Below are 15,705 nucleotides of genomic sequence, written 5' to 3' on the forward strand. Positions count from 1 at the left end.
GTGTGCAAAAAGCCTATATTCACCTTAGTTGGCACCTTTGCAGCCATAAGGTAGAGTCTCCATGTAGTAAGCACCTAAAACAAAACACATCCCAATATATATATATATATATATATATATATAAATGTTCACTCAACTTGTGTTAGGTTATAGGCCAGTTGTTATCCAACACGCACACAGAAATATACACAGCCACACAGTAGATATGTGTGTCGGTGCAATGCACATACGACATGCAGTAAACACAAGAGTGCTGGACATTGTTGCAGGTTGCCCTAGAAACCAATGGAGTGAGAGGTGAAAAAAGGTTATCTCCCTCTCTCTTTCTCACTCTCTCTCTCTATTGATTTTGGATCTTTTTTTCATCTACTCCATGTGTTCTGTGCTTTTCAGGCCAATTTTTCCATAACCATTCCAATCTCTGATGTTCACCTACACTCATACACTGCTGGGGCAGAACATTTTAAAAAGGCCAGGCTGATGATGAACTGTAACCTGTGTGCAAGGATGAGTGACCTGTAAATGTACAAGGAAAATCTCCACTGGCAGTGGGTCAGATTCATAATCTGTACATCCATTTCAATTTTGCCAAAACACACCCACAGCTTGGCCAGTCTGTTTTCAGCCGGGATCATTTAGGAGGTCCTCGGTATCTTCACTGGTAGCATGACAAATGATGGCTGTTGGAATATTCTTAGGCGCTCAAGATAAAGGCACAGCACAGAAAGCTGCAGCTTTTGTCAGTTACAAGATGCTAGGCGCCAGCAAGGCTGTGCATGTCCGATATGTCTGTTACTGTAATGGAGAACAAGGCAACAGACTGTTCAGAAAGCCACCGATTGGAGGGCAACTCTTAAAGGAGCAGCGCGGTCAACTCTGGATGTGGCTTCAGGGGGCCTCGAGCTGGATAGGAACGAAGCCTCTATGTATGCCTCCTAAGCATGTCTTAAGGACTACACAAAAATGCAAATGCATTAACAGGGAGTAACTGCTGCTCTGGTATTTTATTCATGAGTTCTTCACTTGTAGTCTCAGCTAAACAGTGTGCATTTATGTTCCACATATCAAAATACAAAAATATGAAAATTAGTTTTAATTGCTGACAATTATTTTTTTGGGGTGGGGATGAAGGTGGACATTCCCATTTCATGAATACATTTTTGTCCAATTGTGACACAAATTGTGTGAACGCAACCATATTAAACACACACACAATTTTGACTTTACAATAATACACACACACACACACACAACATTAGAAGTCTTCCACACACAGTGTATGTGTGGGTATATAATTGTAAATTAAGTATATAAAATAGAAATTTTAACTATTTAACACACCAACCCATTTATGCAACCTTTTCTCAATATAATAATATAAAACTAAGATATATAATTTACTTTGAATTATGCAAAATAAGTGCTTTGATTTAAATTGATCTAATTTGAAAATTTCTGTAATCCTTTTCAGGAAACAAGTATTGGGTTTTACAGGATGTTAGTGCAGGAGGGCTGTTTTTCACAGCATATCAAAACACCAACGAGCCTCCTACTGAAATCTCAAGTCTCCAAAAAACATTAGAAGGCTTCCTCCCAAGTTCTACAGCAGAGTGCTGTCATGTCAAGCTGTCGGTACAGTGACTTGTCAAGAGGCAGATTAAAAAGCCTGAGTCTTGGGCATGAATTCTGCTTTTTGCCTTAAAATTTCACAAAACATCGTCAGGACAAACTAAAATCTTAATGACCCACTGATCCATTGACCCACAATGATCCATTTAAATATATTTGTATTATATCCTCCTGCTCAAAGAAGCAGAGTGTGATTTTTTTTTTTTATCAAGGCATGAGAGATAAGTCATGGAGCATTGCCTAAGGATATTACACTGTCCAGTCCTGATTACATGACAACCACACTGAAAGGCCAGTATGATATTCATGCATTCATAACACATACTGTACAAGATTATAATGTTTATCACTATGCACTCAACCTAACAGTACTGGTGCCATTTCAAACTGTTATCAGGAGCAATAAGCTTGTGTGGATGACAACCAAACACAGACATTACCTTGACTGTAAATAAATGAATAAAAGTAAAGCTAAAAAAGCCCATTTCCATATGGGCAACATGTTAACCAACTAGTTGTATATATACAAAATTGTAAATGTTTGCTGTAATGGCACATTACAGACATGACATCCAAGCTTCACACCCTGAAAGAGTACATTGAGAAATGCTTATCTCAGCGGCAGGAGCGTGGATGGTATAGCATGTTATGTTACAGGAATTACTCTCTGAGGGCTTTTGGAGAGTCTGGGGGAACATATGCACTCAACCCAAAAATGCTTTGGAGTGTCTGAGTAAACGAACCCCGTAACCTCACGTGTAGGAAATTGGATGTACCTCAGAACAATTTTTAGGGCCAGGTTACAATCAGCCAACAAATTAGATTAGAGTATATATAGTATATCTATAAATTAGAGTACACATACAACATTAGTACTGATGATCAGTTGCTTCTGAGTCAATAAATGTCCACAGATTTCATCAGGACTTTTAAAGTTGGGCCTCAGAGGGACATCTTCTATTAATAGCAAGATCAGAATATCAGTTGAGGTTACAAATATTCTGCTTCAATGTCACTGTGACAGGGTCTGGCAGGGAGGCTGGTCAGAGAGCAAAATACGCTGCATGAAACGTACTGCAAAATATCAAGAGAATGTGAACTTATTGCTATACCGTCGCTGTGATGACTCCCATCCTCTGCTCTCCCTCTCTGTCACTCTTCACCATCCTCTTCCTCACACCTCCCGCTGCCCCAGTTTGTGTGTCTGTTCTGTTGTTCCACTGTCCAGAGCTGCCTTCAACGATGTACCTGACACACACTCACCTCTTACACATTCACAACTTCTGTGGTACCATTGCACAGCTTGTTCTAGATTCAGTATGTGCTAGACTCAGTTTGATCTAGACTCAGCAACCCTCAAGGAACACTGAATCAGGAGGCACAATATAAGTCTTCCTGCTTCTCTTCTTGTTCACAGTCATATTTGCACAACTTCTTCAGAAACCCACTCCCCTCCTCACCCACCCAAAGCAAATGATTGTTTGAGCATATTGCCATTTCATGCGAGCATTTTAGAGTTGCCACATTTCAAATGTTATTTTTCACAGAATAAGTGTGTACACAGATACAAACAAGAATCATGACAGGAAAACAACTGGACTTAAATGACCATTTCAACACCAAAACATCACGCACACCATAAAGGACTCTAAGCACATAAGCACACACGGTTCCAGATGTAACTACCATGTTGGAAGCGAATATAAGAACAGGCACACAGAAGTAAAGTTTTATTTCAGAGATTGGTTTGCCAGCCCAAGAGAAGAGCTTTGCTCAAAGCCTTTGATATCAAAAAGTGAAGGTGCCAACGGCACATGGTCAGTCATTGATTCATGCAATGGGTTTGATTTGATTGGACAGAGAAGTAGTTTATATATTTATAGCTTTAGGTAATAATCACATCATCTAACATTTAATCTAAAATTAATTTAACAATCACTTCATCAGTACTTTAGTGGGGGAAAAGTTGTCCACTGCAGTCTGGGCTTTTCTACAAGCACAGATATTCTGAAAAGTGTTATAAAACACTGTTAATGTTATATGTCTAATAACATAATAATGCATAATCTATCAAAGCAAGCAACAGAAATGGACCTGTAGATCTGCCACACCTCCTGCCTTGAGAATGTTAAATGACAGTGAGAAACGCAGCACTGCAACTGCAGATGTCTCACTGCCTGCTTCCTCGCATGAACCACATTAGATGCGAAGATTCAATCGGTTAATGCACAATCTGGTAATGTATATAATCACTCAGCATATCTCTGATGTTGAACAATGATGAGTTTTCTTATTTATGTGTGTTTTAAAGTGCTTACATATTTTTTTATTTACTGAGGGGTGGGAGTCCTGTGTTATTTGTGGCCTGTTTGGGGCAAACAATTAATAAAATAACATAATGATCAATTAAATGGTCAGGTTAATCAAACAACACAATTCACAAACCCAGGTTTAACTTAAAAACCCATGTATGTAAAGCTGTTTGTGTTTTTCCTAATGATTTTAGATGGTGCACACCGAGAAAGGTTACTGTTGAGCCGTCTAATGGCCCACTTTGACTATCTTTTCCTACTGTTAGCAAAAACACAGGGGGTTAAGCTGTACAAGAACATTTAGAGCTGTAGAACATGGTTATTCTGGATGTTTACTGTCATTTCTGTGCTGCATATTTACCAAGAATCTCAGACTGACAGGAAAGAGGGAGTTAATAATAGGGAGTTAATAATACTATGATTTAAAATGTGCATACCTCAGAATTTAATATGACACTGCATAATTTTTCGTGACATTATCAAAGACCACTAGTATGCACATTGTTGATTTTAACATTATTTGCAGAAATTGGTTTAAAAAATAAGTGAACAAATGAAATAAATGAAATAAACCATAAAGGACTATACTAAAACACCAGCATACTAGAATAACAAAACAGCCTGAAAAAAAGCCTTAGAGAAGAGACATACCTTTCTTCTCTTTTTATTGTTTTTGGACAAAAAAGAAATACAAGAGGTGCAAAAAATGTGAAGGACTTCCGGTGAAAATACAGTGGCAATTCTGGGCAGAACCAAAATTATAAGGCAGAAAGAAAAATGTTGCTGAATTATTTTGCTGAAAATGGAAATACCATGGTTGGATTTACTACCAGAAACCCAGAAGAGGGTTCCAGGACTGTGTGTGCTTTCTGAGGTCAGGACCATTCATGGATGCACCTGCTGAAGACATTTGGTGGTGATATAAGTCCTTTAACATTACTGAAATCATGAATGATTGCTTTGTTTTACATTTACATGTAAGCTTGGGTAATGTACAAGAAAAAAAATGTAATGCGAGTACATGCAATGTAGAGTTGATACTGAGGTATTATTATCACAACATATTTTATGAGAATTTTAAATCAATGATTCATATTCTTTAATCTTTCATCTGTTAAGCACTTAAGCAATTTTGTATGGTCAAGTTGTAATAAGTAGAGTAGGACCAAACTTCCATCCCTCTGAGAAAATTCCAGAGGAATTTCCTCCTCTCTGTTCCTCTCTGATGAAGTTTAGACCGACCAAAAGTACCTTGAGTTTGGGGATCTTGCTTGCTTTACATTTAAAATGAAGTGGAACTGACAGTCACGTGCTCCGAAGTGGAGGGCTACTTTTGAAATGTACGCCTCAGAGGGCAAACTGAGCGAATGCAGTTTGGCAAATATCATCAGATCAGCACCAGACAGCAACATCTCAGACCTTAGACACCAAGGTAGCATGAAGTGGAAAGCAGAGCTGCTACAGCTGTATGTGTGTCACAGAATCTGCAGCAGAATAAGGCATTAGGGTACAAGAGGCAGGGCAGGGGGGATAGAGGAGGGGAGAGGGTGGGGCAAGTAGAGTAGGAGGCAGGGTAGGAAATTATATCACTGCCAAAACTTTGTTAAAGGCTGCTATGTACTGCAGTGGGTAAAAGTGGATTTTGTACTTAAAAACATACACACTCCATAGGCACAAACACAGTAACACCTAGGGTCACTTTCACATGGACATCAAAGCAAGAAATGTTGTGCCAAATATGGTCCTCTTTTTTTCTCTCTGTCTCTCTGCCCCTATCTCTCCCTTTTTCTCCCTCTCTCTGTTATACACAATCACACAAAGACACACACACACACACACACACACACACACACACACAGGGTTGAATTTCACATATTCATCTGATTTGAGAATGTGGGAGGACTGAGGAGCAAGTGTCTAGAGACAGAGTTATCAAAGACACTGCATATCAAAGAAGCCCCACACACATACCATGAATCATTTACCAGGCTGAGAGAAGCCTGTCACAAGCCACACTCACACACACTGCCCAGCTGGGGGTAAGAAAGTGAGAATATGAGAAAGGGAGAGAGAAAATACAGAGAGATACACAGCAAGGAATTCAAAGAGAGAAAGATTCAAAGCAGGGGATGAGGGAGGAGTTCTAATCATCAGAACAATTTCAGAGCGAGAAACCTTTACAGTTGTAACAGATATAATTGTGGTTTGTAAATGAATCAAGGGTTAATATTTGTGAGTGAGATTGTCTTGAATATAAGGTCAAAGCAAGAGGGCAGTGCTATCCCAGTGAATAGCATTTTGGGATATCAATTGAAAGGTTGTGGGTTTGAATCCTGGCTCACCTGTGCAACCACTGTTAAGCACTTGAGCAAGCACTTAGTTTTCTCAGCTCCAGGGGAGCTGTACAGTGGCCTGTGCTCTGATCCCAGCTTGCAAAGAAGCTGGGATATGCAAATAGAACCATTTCATTGTATGTATGATTAAATTAAGGCATTCCATCTAGATCTTCATCATCAAATCAAAGATTAAGCATTAAGAGATTATTATTTTTAACACATTTTATCTGTCTTACATATGAAATTATGTCAGTGCAATGGTACTGTTTTACTTCCTTTTAAAGTATTTAGTTCTTTAACAAAGCAAAATTATTTGCCAGTACAGTAACATTACTTTAAGTAAAATTAGAAGAACATGCCAAGAAATAAGAAGAATAATTTTATCATAATGTGGAAGCAGAGAAGTAGTAGATATGTTTTCCAGTCAATGTGCTTTCACAGTGGTAGCTCAGTGGTTAAGGTACTTGACTTGTAATTGGAAGGTTGCTGGTTCAAGCCCCACCACTGCCCACTGTTGGGTCCCTGAGCAAGACAGTTAACCCTCAATTGCTCAAGTTATACTCAGTCATAATTGTAAATTGTTATGGATAAAATCATCAGTGAAATGCCATAATGTAAATGATTACTTGCTAAGATGTCATTTTTATTAGTGAATGTGTAATTTATTGGCATGATACTGGGAATTCTAGACAGAACACATGCAGAAGACTTTGTGTGCGCGCACGTGTGTGTGTGTGTGTGTGTGTGTGTGTGAGAGAGAGAGAGAGAGAGAGAGAGAGAGTGTGTTCATATGTGTTTTGCAAGAGGCAATAAAGTGTTGTTCTGTTGGTTCTTAACACCGCTTAGGTGAAACACACACAGGCAGCATGTACCAAAAAATGGAAAAGGTTCAAATATTTCAGAGACTCACCAGTATCCTGTCCTCTGCCTTTCCATTTTTGGTTTCAAACTTGACCCCTCGAACAAACTTGATAGCAGACTTGTCAATTAACTTCCTGACACTGTCTGTTAAAAACAAACAATATATTATTAATGGAAAGTCGAGTGTAAGACACAGAGAGGTGGAGAGTTGGATGTGAGTGTGAGAGGGAGGTGTGGAAGAGGCACGTGAGAAGACAGAGATGAGGATTCCACTAGATTAATTATCGCTGTGTGTTTAACAGGGCTATTACGGAGTAATTAGAGCCTGAACGCGAGTGAGTTCACGTGAGATTATCGAAGGAAACCGCTTGTGCATGTGGCCTAGTAACGTAAACCTAGAAGTAATGCATTTCCTGTGGTCAGCATGGCATCACCGCCAAACAGCGCAGGGAAGCCCTAGCGAGAATCTGTCTCGTTCCGGTCGTTAAGTGTTACTCGAGGCTTACCTTTGGACCACGCGCTGGTCGCGGAAAACACACAGAGGACTGCGTCCAACACACACAAGATATATAGGCGATGACTGAGCTAGTATCTTAAATTGAATATTTACACTCATGGGTCAAAACCTAAAATGAATTTTTGAATCCGTTAAAGCCTTACAGATCTGCGCTTTGCGCGTAGTAGAGCGCAGCAATATTTCCCTTAAGCAGCAGATATGGCCTAAGGGTTTTTTGGTCGTTAACCTGGTGGGCATAAGCTCATCTGAAGGATGCGAAAGAAATAAATCACGCTTATATCGTAACTGTATAAAACCACCGGTCGCTATCGCAAATTAAAACAAATGCAACATTACTCTGCTCGTACACATGGCACATAAATGTTACGCTTTCCCATGTACATTGCGTCGATCGCTGTTAAATCTACTCTCACCGTATTGATAAGCAACAACAGACGCTATCGCCCATGCAGAAGCGCAGCCAGGAGAATGTCGGACGCTGTTGTCCCCCCCTCTCACCTGTAAGGTCTCTGGATACACTGACGAAACATGAAGCAGAGATATCTTTAGAAGCCATTTCCGTGTCTTGTACCAACATTCACCCTCCCTCAGTAATCACTTGGGCTGATTTTGCCCCTCGCTTGCATTCCACCAGTACAAGCGTCTGCTCTGTCCTTCCCTGTGAAACAGAATTACTGTGTGTGCGTGCGCGTGCGTGCGTGTGTGTGTGTGTGTGAGAGAGAGAGAGAGAGAGAGAGAGAGAGATGGGGGGGACAGATCAAGGGATAAAAAATGTATCAGAAATTTAACCTGATATGTATATGAAAAATAACGACAAATTAAATATAAATAGACTACACCATGTATTTACTTGTGTTACCTGCAAAAGTAATGATAATTAATGATTTGTGGTTTTCATGTCGATTTAAAATTGTAGTTCATTTTCTTCTCTCTCGTGCTTCCCCTTTCTTTATGTCCCCCTCACACCACACACACACACACACACACACACACACACACACACACACACACACACACACACACACACACACACTTTATTAGTGTCTAACTGCAGAGATACACACCTGAAGGTTATGTATCAAAATGATCTTGTGACTAATGCACACATTCTGCATCTAAGCTACTCTACACTTGGCAGACACTTAGAGAAACACCCATATTGTAAATGCACAGTCAAGGCACATATGTCTTAAAGGTGCATTAAAGTACATAGTTACACATCCTCTCTTTGCACACCCAATTTCTCAGCCCTCCTCTACCCCATTCATCACATCTCACTTTCTCATTACTGTTGATCAAATATTACTTGGATGGTTGGACATTTTCAATATAGCCACCATCTGTCAAATATTTATTTCAAATCCCACATTTAGTCTACTACAGGGCAACTGTGGTAATTATAGTCAGACAGCCATGTTATCAGTTCCTTTCCAAATATTGGAAAATCTGAAGGAAGGGTGGTAATGCTTTTAAAAATGACCACTCTGTGGTCAGCTCTGTGCTTATTTACTGAGTGATCAGGCACAGACCCGGCAAAGGCTTTGTCAGAGCAGTGTCACGAGGGGTGTAACAGTGTTCACTCCCCTCCAGAAACCTCTCCATTTTGGTGACTCATCACCACTCTTGCACAGTGTGTGCTAACCCTCCACCCTAACACACACATACACTCCCACTTCCCTTCTCCCATATATATATATATATATATATATATATATATATATATATATATATATATATATAAACGAAAAATTATGTGAGTGGGTAAATCCTTACCAAAGAGGGACTTAATGTACCTCTCCATGGTATTTATAGCTATTAAATACAAATAGGTCAGTTCACAGGTCCATACTATCTCTCAATTAATTCAGCTGCAAAGCCAAAATCAACTCTCTTGTACGCTAACAGCTTCTCATTGTTAACACAGTTGCCCCTTTTTCATTCAAGTTGAATGAATTTGACTGCATTTTACAATGCTTTTGTCAAAATGTGTTATTTTAAATGTGTTTAAATCAACTTGGCCATTATGTACTATGTTAATTCTTTGTTCCGTTGCCAGCAGATGCTTGCTGGCCTCTCACAAGCAAGGTGACCACCCATGGCTGTCAGTGACTGGCCAGCTTCTGTAACATGAATGGTCAAATTGACAAACTGGCACAACATTCAATGACTGCTCACACTGTGCCCCTTGATGGTTGTTCTAAAAAAACTCCAGAGGGTTGGATACACATGGTAGGCACCATACTGAATCACTTACAATTCCACCTTCACCATAAGATTTGCCTGTTGGGAGTTTTCACTTGCATGTTCTGTAATAAACAACATGAAAGGTCAATTTAACCACCAAAATCTTTGGGACATCCTCATGCTACCATTGCTGTGCTAAGTTACTATCTTTTCATTTGAACATCGAAATGTATTCATAAGACATATTGAATTTTTCTGAATGTACCATATTTGCAATGAATAAAAAGTAACATTTATAGGTATGATTGTTAGTATACAAATTGTCAGAAATTATAAATAGCAACTTGGCTCTTGCTCTTCTGTCTTGTTTTTGTGGAATATACAAGTGAAGGTCAAGACCCATTTCACAACCTGTCCACCAGAGGGTGGTGTTCTGCATCACTGACCTATTCTCATGCACTTGTACACAGTCTAACGTGGCACTCCAAAGATGACACATATGACATGATAATGATAAGTTCCTCGTCATCTAACTGTAATGCATGGTCACTTCGTAACCATTTCAAGACTGTGATTTGTGATTTCACCCTCAAAAACTGAAGAAGATTGCAGTTGGATTTTGACTAAACACATCACAAACTGTGGTTCATATTAACATTATCTGCAGAGAACATTCCTTTTCTCACACACTTCAGTGGTGGGACTGCCTGGGCAAATAGACTAGAGTGAATTTTTGAAATGTTGGGATATCTTTCTCTCTGACCATGAGGGACAGGTTGTGGTTCTGCTGTCAGTTGTCTGACTTTCTTTAAAAGCTTGGGTTCCACTAGCTGCACCTCATCTTCTTAGTCTGGTGACATTGACCCAAATGTAGAAACATCTTGTAGCTAGTAGCCCAGATTTCTGTGGGATTGTAGAGGTCACAAATTCATAACATCCATATCTTTGTAGTGTGTCAAGTATATTGCATGTAGAGTATATCTCTAATAATTGTCTAATAAGATTCTGCATTTTCTATACTTTCTATACTTTGTTGTCAGGTGAAAGTATACTACAGCATTATGAAATATTTGTAAAATGACCTATCAGTGCAGTGAGACTTGGCAAGACAAGTGAAAATGTCTAGAAATAGATTGAATAATCTCACAACTATATATTATTTACTTTATAATCTTGTATTGAAAAATGTTAACTATATGACTTATAGTCCAGATTTATTCAGTCCATTCATGATTTGCCTTTCCCTTGTATGTGTTGCTTCACTGCAAAGGTCATTTTCTCTCTTGTGAAGCTTCCAAACAAGCTACATACTAGATTCTTTTCTAATCACTTTTTTTTTCTCTAATATTTACTCAGGAGCAACAATGATTCAGGACTCAACTCTTTTTTTCTTTTTCTTTTTTTCAATAAAGACTGGTAGATGTGTATTTATGGAAAACCAATAAAGTGTAGCACAGTACAGTTAGTTAACCGCTGCCTAGAGGTTTGGAAGGAACTGCCAACAAAATGAGTTTGTCTACATGCCGGTCTTGTCAGGCATGTCAATAAGCGTTTTTGAATTGAAATCCCCCCACAGTTTGAGAAAAGTGCTCTTTTTTTTGGCAAATTTGGAAATGGGGCTGCTTTTTCTGGGCAGCATATCAAGACTGCACACTCATTTCTCAGGTTCTGAGGTAGCTGGCAACTCTTCCACTTGCTGCCAAAATTGTCTTCTCTTCTACTCTTGCTCTTGTCAGAGTTGGGTGCTTTCGATTCAGCTGCTGTGCATGCAAATCTAATTTCTGATCAGCTGGTGTCTATTTTATAGTCTCTCAGCGTCTCTTTTAGATTTGAGCACTTAATGGCACTGTCAGTCATCTTCTCTCTGTGACACAATCCATAAAAGTAATTTAGTTCACCACTTTGAACACACAGGGCCAGTACACTCAAAATGACTTTTGCACAGTTTAAAATGCCAGTCTTATCCAGCTTCTGCCATTAAAATAGTCATGAGCCATTGTTTCTGACATTCCTTACCATTTAATATCAATTGCAACTAAATATGTCAACTGTGATTCTTTCCTAATTTGCATATGCAAATGAAGCACACTGCCTCCTTCCTGTCTACCACCACTGAAAAATTTAACCGACAAAGCCAAGAAGATAATTATGTGTATATTTGTTATATTTTTTTCAACCACAGTTTAGTCTGCTCTTGCGCTCTGATTAGCTCTCTCACCTCAAAATGGCTTTTTGTTAATGGAGCCAAATAACTCAGTAGAGATTCTCTCACTGTCCTTCACCACCTATGCTGAGCACTGCTAGGACAAGTTGGTGATGCATTTAAAGAGTTACTTACTTTAAAAGGTGCCGTGTTACTAATATTCCACTGTGTCACAGTGTCACAGAAGGATTTCTATTTTCATACAATTTATACCATAGTAGAAATATCACACAGAATTTTTACTGATGTAACATTTACTGATGTTATTATACATTTCCAGCACTACTTTACTTTGCCTTTCATTTGTAGAACAGCAATAATTCAATTCTAAAATTGTACCCTTTCCTGGGCGCATGTTTAAAAAAAACAAAACAAAAAAAAACAACAACAAAAAAAAAACAGGCAACAAGGATAAACTAATAACTAAAGGATAATTTGCATTCTAAAACTGAGCTATTGTTTAGTCTGACACTGTCCCTCAAGTTGATATATCGTCCACATTGTGGCTGTGTAGTTTTTCAAAGTGGCCCACCACTGGGCTCCTCGCTGCCTGACTGCAGGAGAGGTCTGGCTCATTAGTTCCTTTATCTGAGCCTCTTGAAAACACACCACATTCATTTGATTATATGGTAGTAGACTGCACTCATTCAGATCTTCTCTTGTAGTGGTTTGGAGGCTCTAACCAGCCTTCACCAGCAAGGAACTTTAGAATAAGTTTTAAGGTAGATTCTACAAAATCTTAAACCTTACAAAAGAAGGATGAAGCCTTCACATCACACACTGTTTGACTGTTTCTCCCCTCATGCAGGATTACACTCTCTATCCAGAGTTAAGCGCCTGCTCCAGTTTTACATTTGTGGCATTTAGCAGATGCTTTTATCCAAAGCGATTTACAGTTATGACTGGACACAACTTGAGCAATTGAGGGTTAAGGGCCTTGCTCTAGGACCCAACAGTGGTAACCTGGTGGTGGTGGGGCTTGAACCATCAACCTTCTGATTAAAAATAAAATATTTTAGCCACTGAGCCTTGGACTGAAAGGCTCTCTGAGCTGTGAAACTCCTCACCATTCATTTATCAAGACATGTTTGCTGTCCAAATTTTAATTATTTAGCTGTTGCACAGGTGATACAAGGTTAACATAACTAACACAGGCGATACAGGGTTAACATAGCCAACACATGAAAGCTTTGGTCCACTAATTAGCATCATGCAAATATTATGCTGAAATCCAGACTCTTTTTACAATTGTATTAGTGAACTAATGAATAAATTATTTAATCCTAAATCTTCTTGTAGAAAATAAATGTTTTATTACACATTTCACATCACACCCTCTATTAACCCTAAATCTAGGGATGGAGTTTAGACAGTACTGCATTCTGGAGAATGATTCTGGAACTATTTTGAGGATTTTACAGCCAAAATTCAATTTTAGTGGTAAATGGCAATTGTAATTTTGTGTGTGTGTGTGTGTGTGTGTGTGTGTGTGTGTGTGTGTGTGTGTGTGTGTGTGCCTTCCTCTGTTTGACATACATTATAGAAAATCTGTTCTTTGATTCTGAAATGCAAAGAAAGCTACAGTAAAACTTCATCCAGAAGAGTAGACCATGTTAAAATAAATTAAACCATTTTTTTATACAACTCTGCAGGAACAGCTATCCAAAAGACAACAGTGCGATACAGTGAGACTGGAACATGTTGGATCATGAATCTAACAGCCATTTTTATATGTCTTTGGGACTGTACCAGTAAAGATTTTCACTATGTTTTAAAACAAGATGAATCACTCTTTCTGTTTGGGGTGATGTTGAATGCCTCCTTACATAACCCATCTAGTTTCTTCTTCATAATGAAAAGAGATTTCCTCAGTCCATGTGAGAAGTTGATTGCCAGAGATGCTGGATATGTTCCCACATCTACAAGGGAGCCAGAGAGGTAAGAAACGCTATGGATGGAAGGAATAAAGTAAACAAAATGGAAAGGTTTAAAATTGAACAATGCCTCTGGTTCTCTAAAACAAAGACAATACCATTTTCATTTTATAACGAAAAATATCACACTTTCCAGCCACGTTATTAGAAAAATATATCTTGTACAACATTAACTGAAAGGTTTATTAGGCACAACTATCTTATAGATACCTTTTAAGAATGTAGAGTCTTTACACAATTTGTCAGGTGCCCTCCTCCCTGTACATGACTGACCAGCAGGTTCTGACCACAGGATGACTGCTGACAAGATATTATTTGGATGATGGACCAAACTTAACACAGCAGTGATAATGACATGGTAATGACACGGTTATGGGTGTTGAGCTGGAGTCTATGAGACACAGCAGGGTCACTGAGGTTTTCACATGTGTCAGTAATATACCAACCAATCAATAAATAAAAATGTATTTTATAGTGCTTTTTACAACAGTTGTTGAATCTTATTGAAACTACCAGACTAGAGTGTTAAGAACAAATAAACACAACACATGTCATAGGCAATTAAACATTATGTAAATAAGCATGTTTTGAGTCTAGATTTAAAGATTGAGAGTGTTTCTGAGGCCTGAACTGAGGTAGGGAGCATCTTCCAAAGTTGAGGATTCTTATATGTGCTGTGGTTCTTCCCATTCGAGCAACTTACAGCAGGCCAGCACTTTGTGACCAAAGTGTGCCAGGATGATGTGTTCACTGAGATACAATGGAGCCAAACCATGTATAGATTCATAAGACAGGTGAAGTATTTTACAGTCAGTACAGTATTTACCTGGCAACCAGAACAGAGTTGAGAGAATTGGAGTCATATGATCAGATTTTCTGGTCATACTGACGTAACGTGGTGGCCCGAGTGCCGCAGGGCGAGGGGCAGGACGCACAGACTCTCTTTGACATGGACAAACATTTAACTGAAACATAAAGACCACGGCACTCATGTGTTAAACAATGAACGCAACACGGTTACCACTGAACAAACACGATTACATTTAAAAACGGCAAGAAAAACATTTAACATCCACACATTACGCCAACAATAACAGACAACACTGCACACAATGACAAGAGTTTAAATACACAAAGACTAACACAATACAGGTGTGTGAAGGTGTGACTACGAACATGACCCTCCTACTGCACGTGGCTGGAAAAACCACGTGCCTCGCGCGAGGCGAGCGTTCCGTGACAACTGAACACTCTCTCTGCTGCATTCTGAGCCATCTGGAGCAGGTTTAGTAATTATTAGACCATCCAGCTAGAAGGGCAATACAATAGTCTAGTCTAGAGGAGATAAAAGTGTGAAGCAGCTTCTCAGCATTATTTAAGGACAGTATATTTCTTAGTTTGGCAATATTATGCAGGTGAATGAATGTGGTTTTCACAGTTTTACAAATGTACAGATCAGTGAGATTGAAATCAAAGATCATGCCTAGGCTTTTGACAGCCGTGCTAGAAATCATTGCAAAACCATAAAGATTCAGAGCAAATGAATTTTTCTCTGTCTTAAGTCCAACTAAAATTCTGAATTAAGAAGGAGAAAGTAATTTGCCATCTATCTTATAATGCCTTGGACACAATTTATTTAGAGTAATGACATCATTTGACTTCTGTGATTCATAAGGCTGCTTGTCATCAGCATAACAGTGCAAACCAATACAGTGTTAGCATATAAATA

General features: G+C 38.9%; 1 protein-coding gene across 5 annotated transcripts in view; it reads right to left on the minus strand.

Annotated features, from left to right (window-relative positions):
• Positions 1-8,326, minus strand: part of LOC113587402 (capping protein, Arp2/3 and myosin-I linker protein 3-like) — a 35,154-nt gene extending 26,828 nt beyond the window's left edge. For 4 of the 5 annotated variants that reach the window (XM_081695567.1, XM_035529524.2, XM_035529523.2 and 1 more), the window contains exons 1-3: positions 8,154-8,326; positions 7,188-7,282; positions 24-74 (exon numbers count right to left, since the gene is read on the minus strand). In XM_081695567.1, coding sequence (XP_081551693.1) covers positions 24-74; positions 7,188-7,282; positions 8,154-8,232 — 225 coding nt within the window. In that variant the 5' untranslated portion in view covers positions 8,233-8,326. Of the gene's footprint in view, positions 1-23; positions 75-2,741; positions 5,740-7,187; positions 7,283-8,153 lie in introns of all 5 variants that reach the window. The other variant, XM_081695568.1, reaches the window with a different exon arrangement.
• Positions 8,327-15,705: the final 7,379 nt, after the last annotated feature.

Source organism: Electrophorus electricus, chromosome 2, assembly GCF_041902795.1.
Source record: "Electrophorus electricus isolate QZ-2024a chromosome 2, ASM4190279v1, whole genome shotgun sequence".
Classification (NCBI taxonomy): domain Eukaryota; kingdom Metazoa; phylum Chordata; class Actinopteri; order Gymnotiformes; family Gymnotidae; genus Electrophorus; species Electrophorus electricus.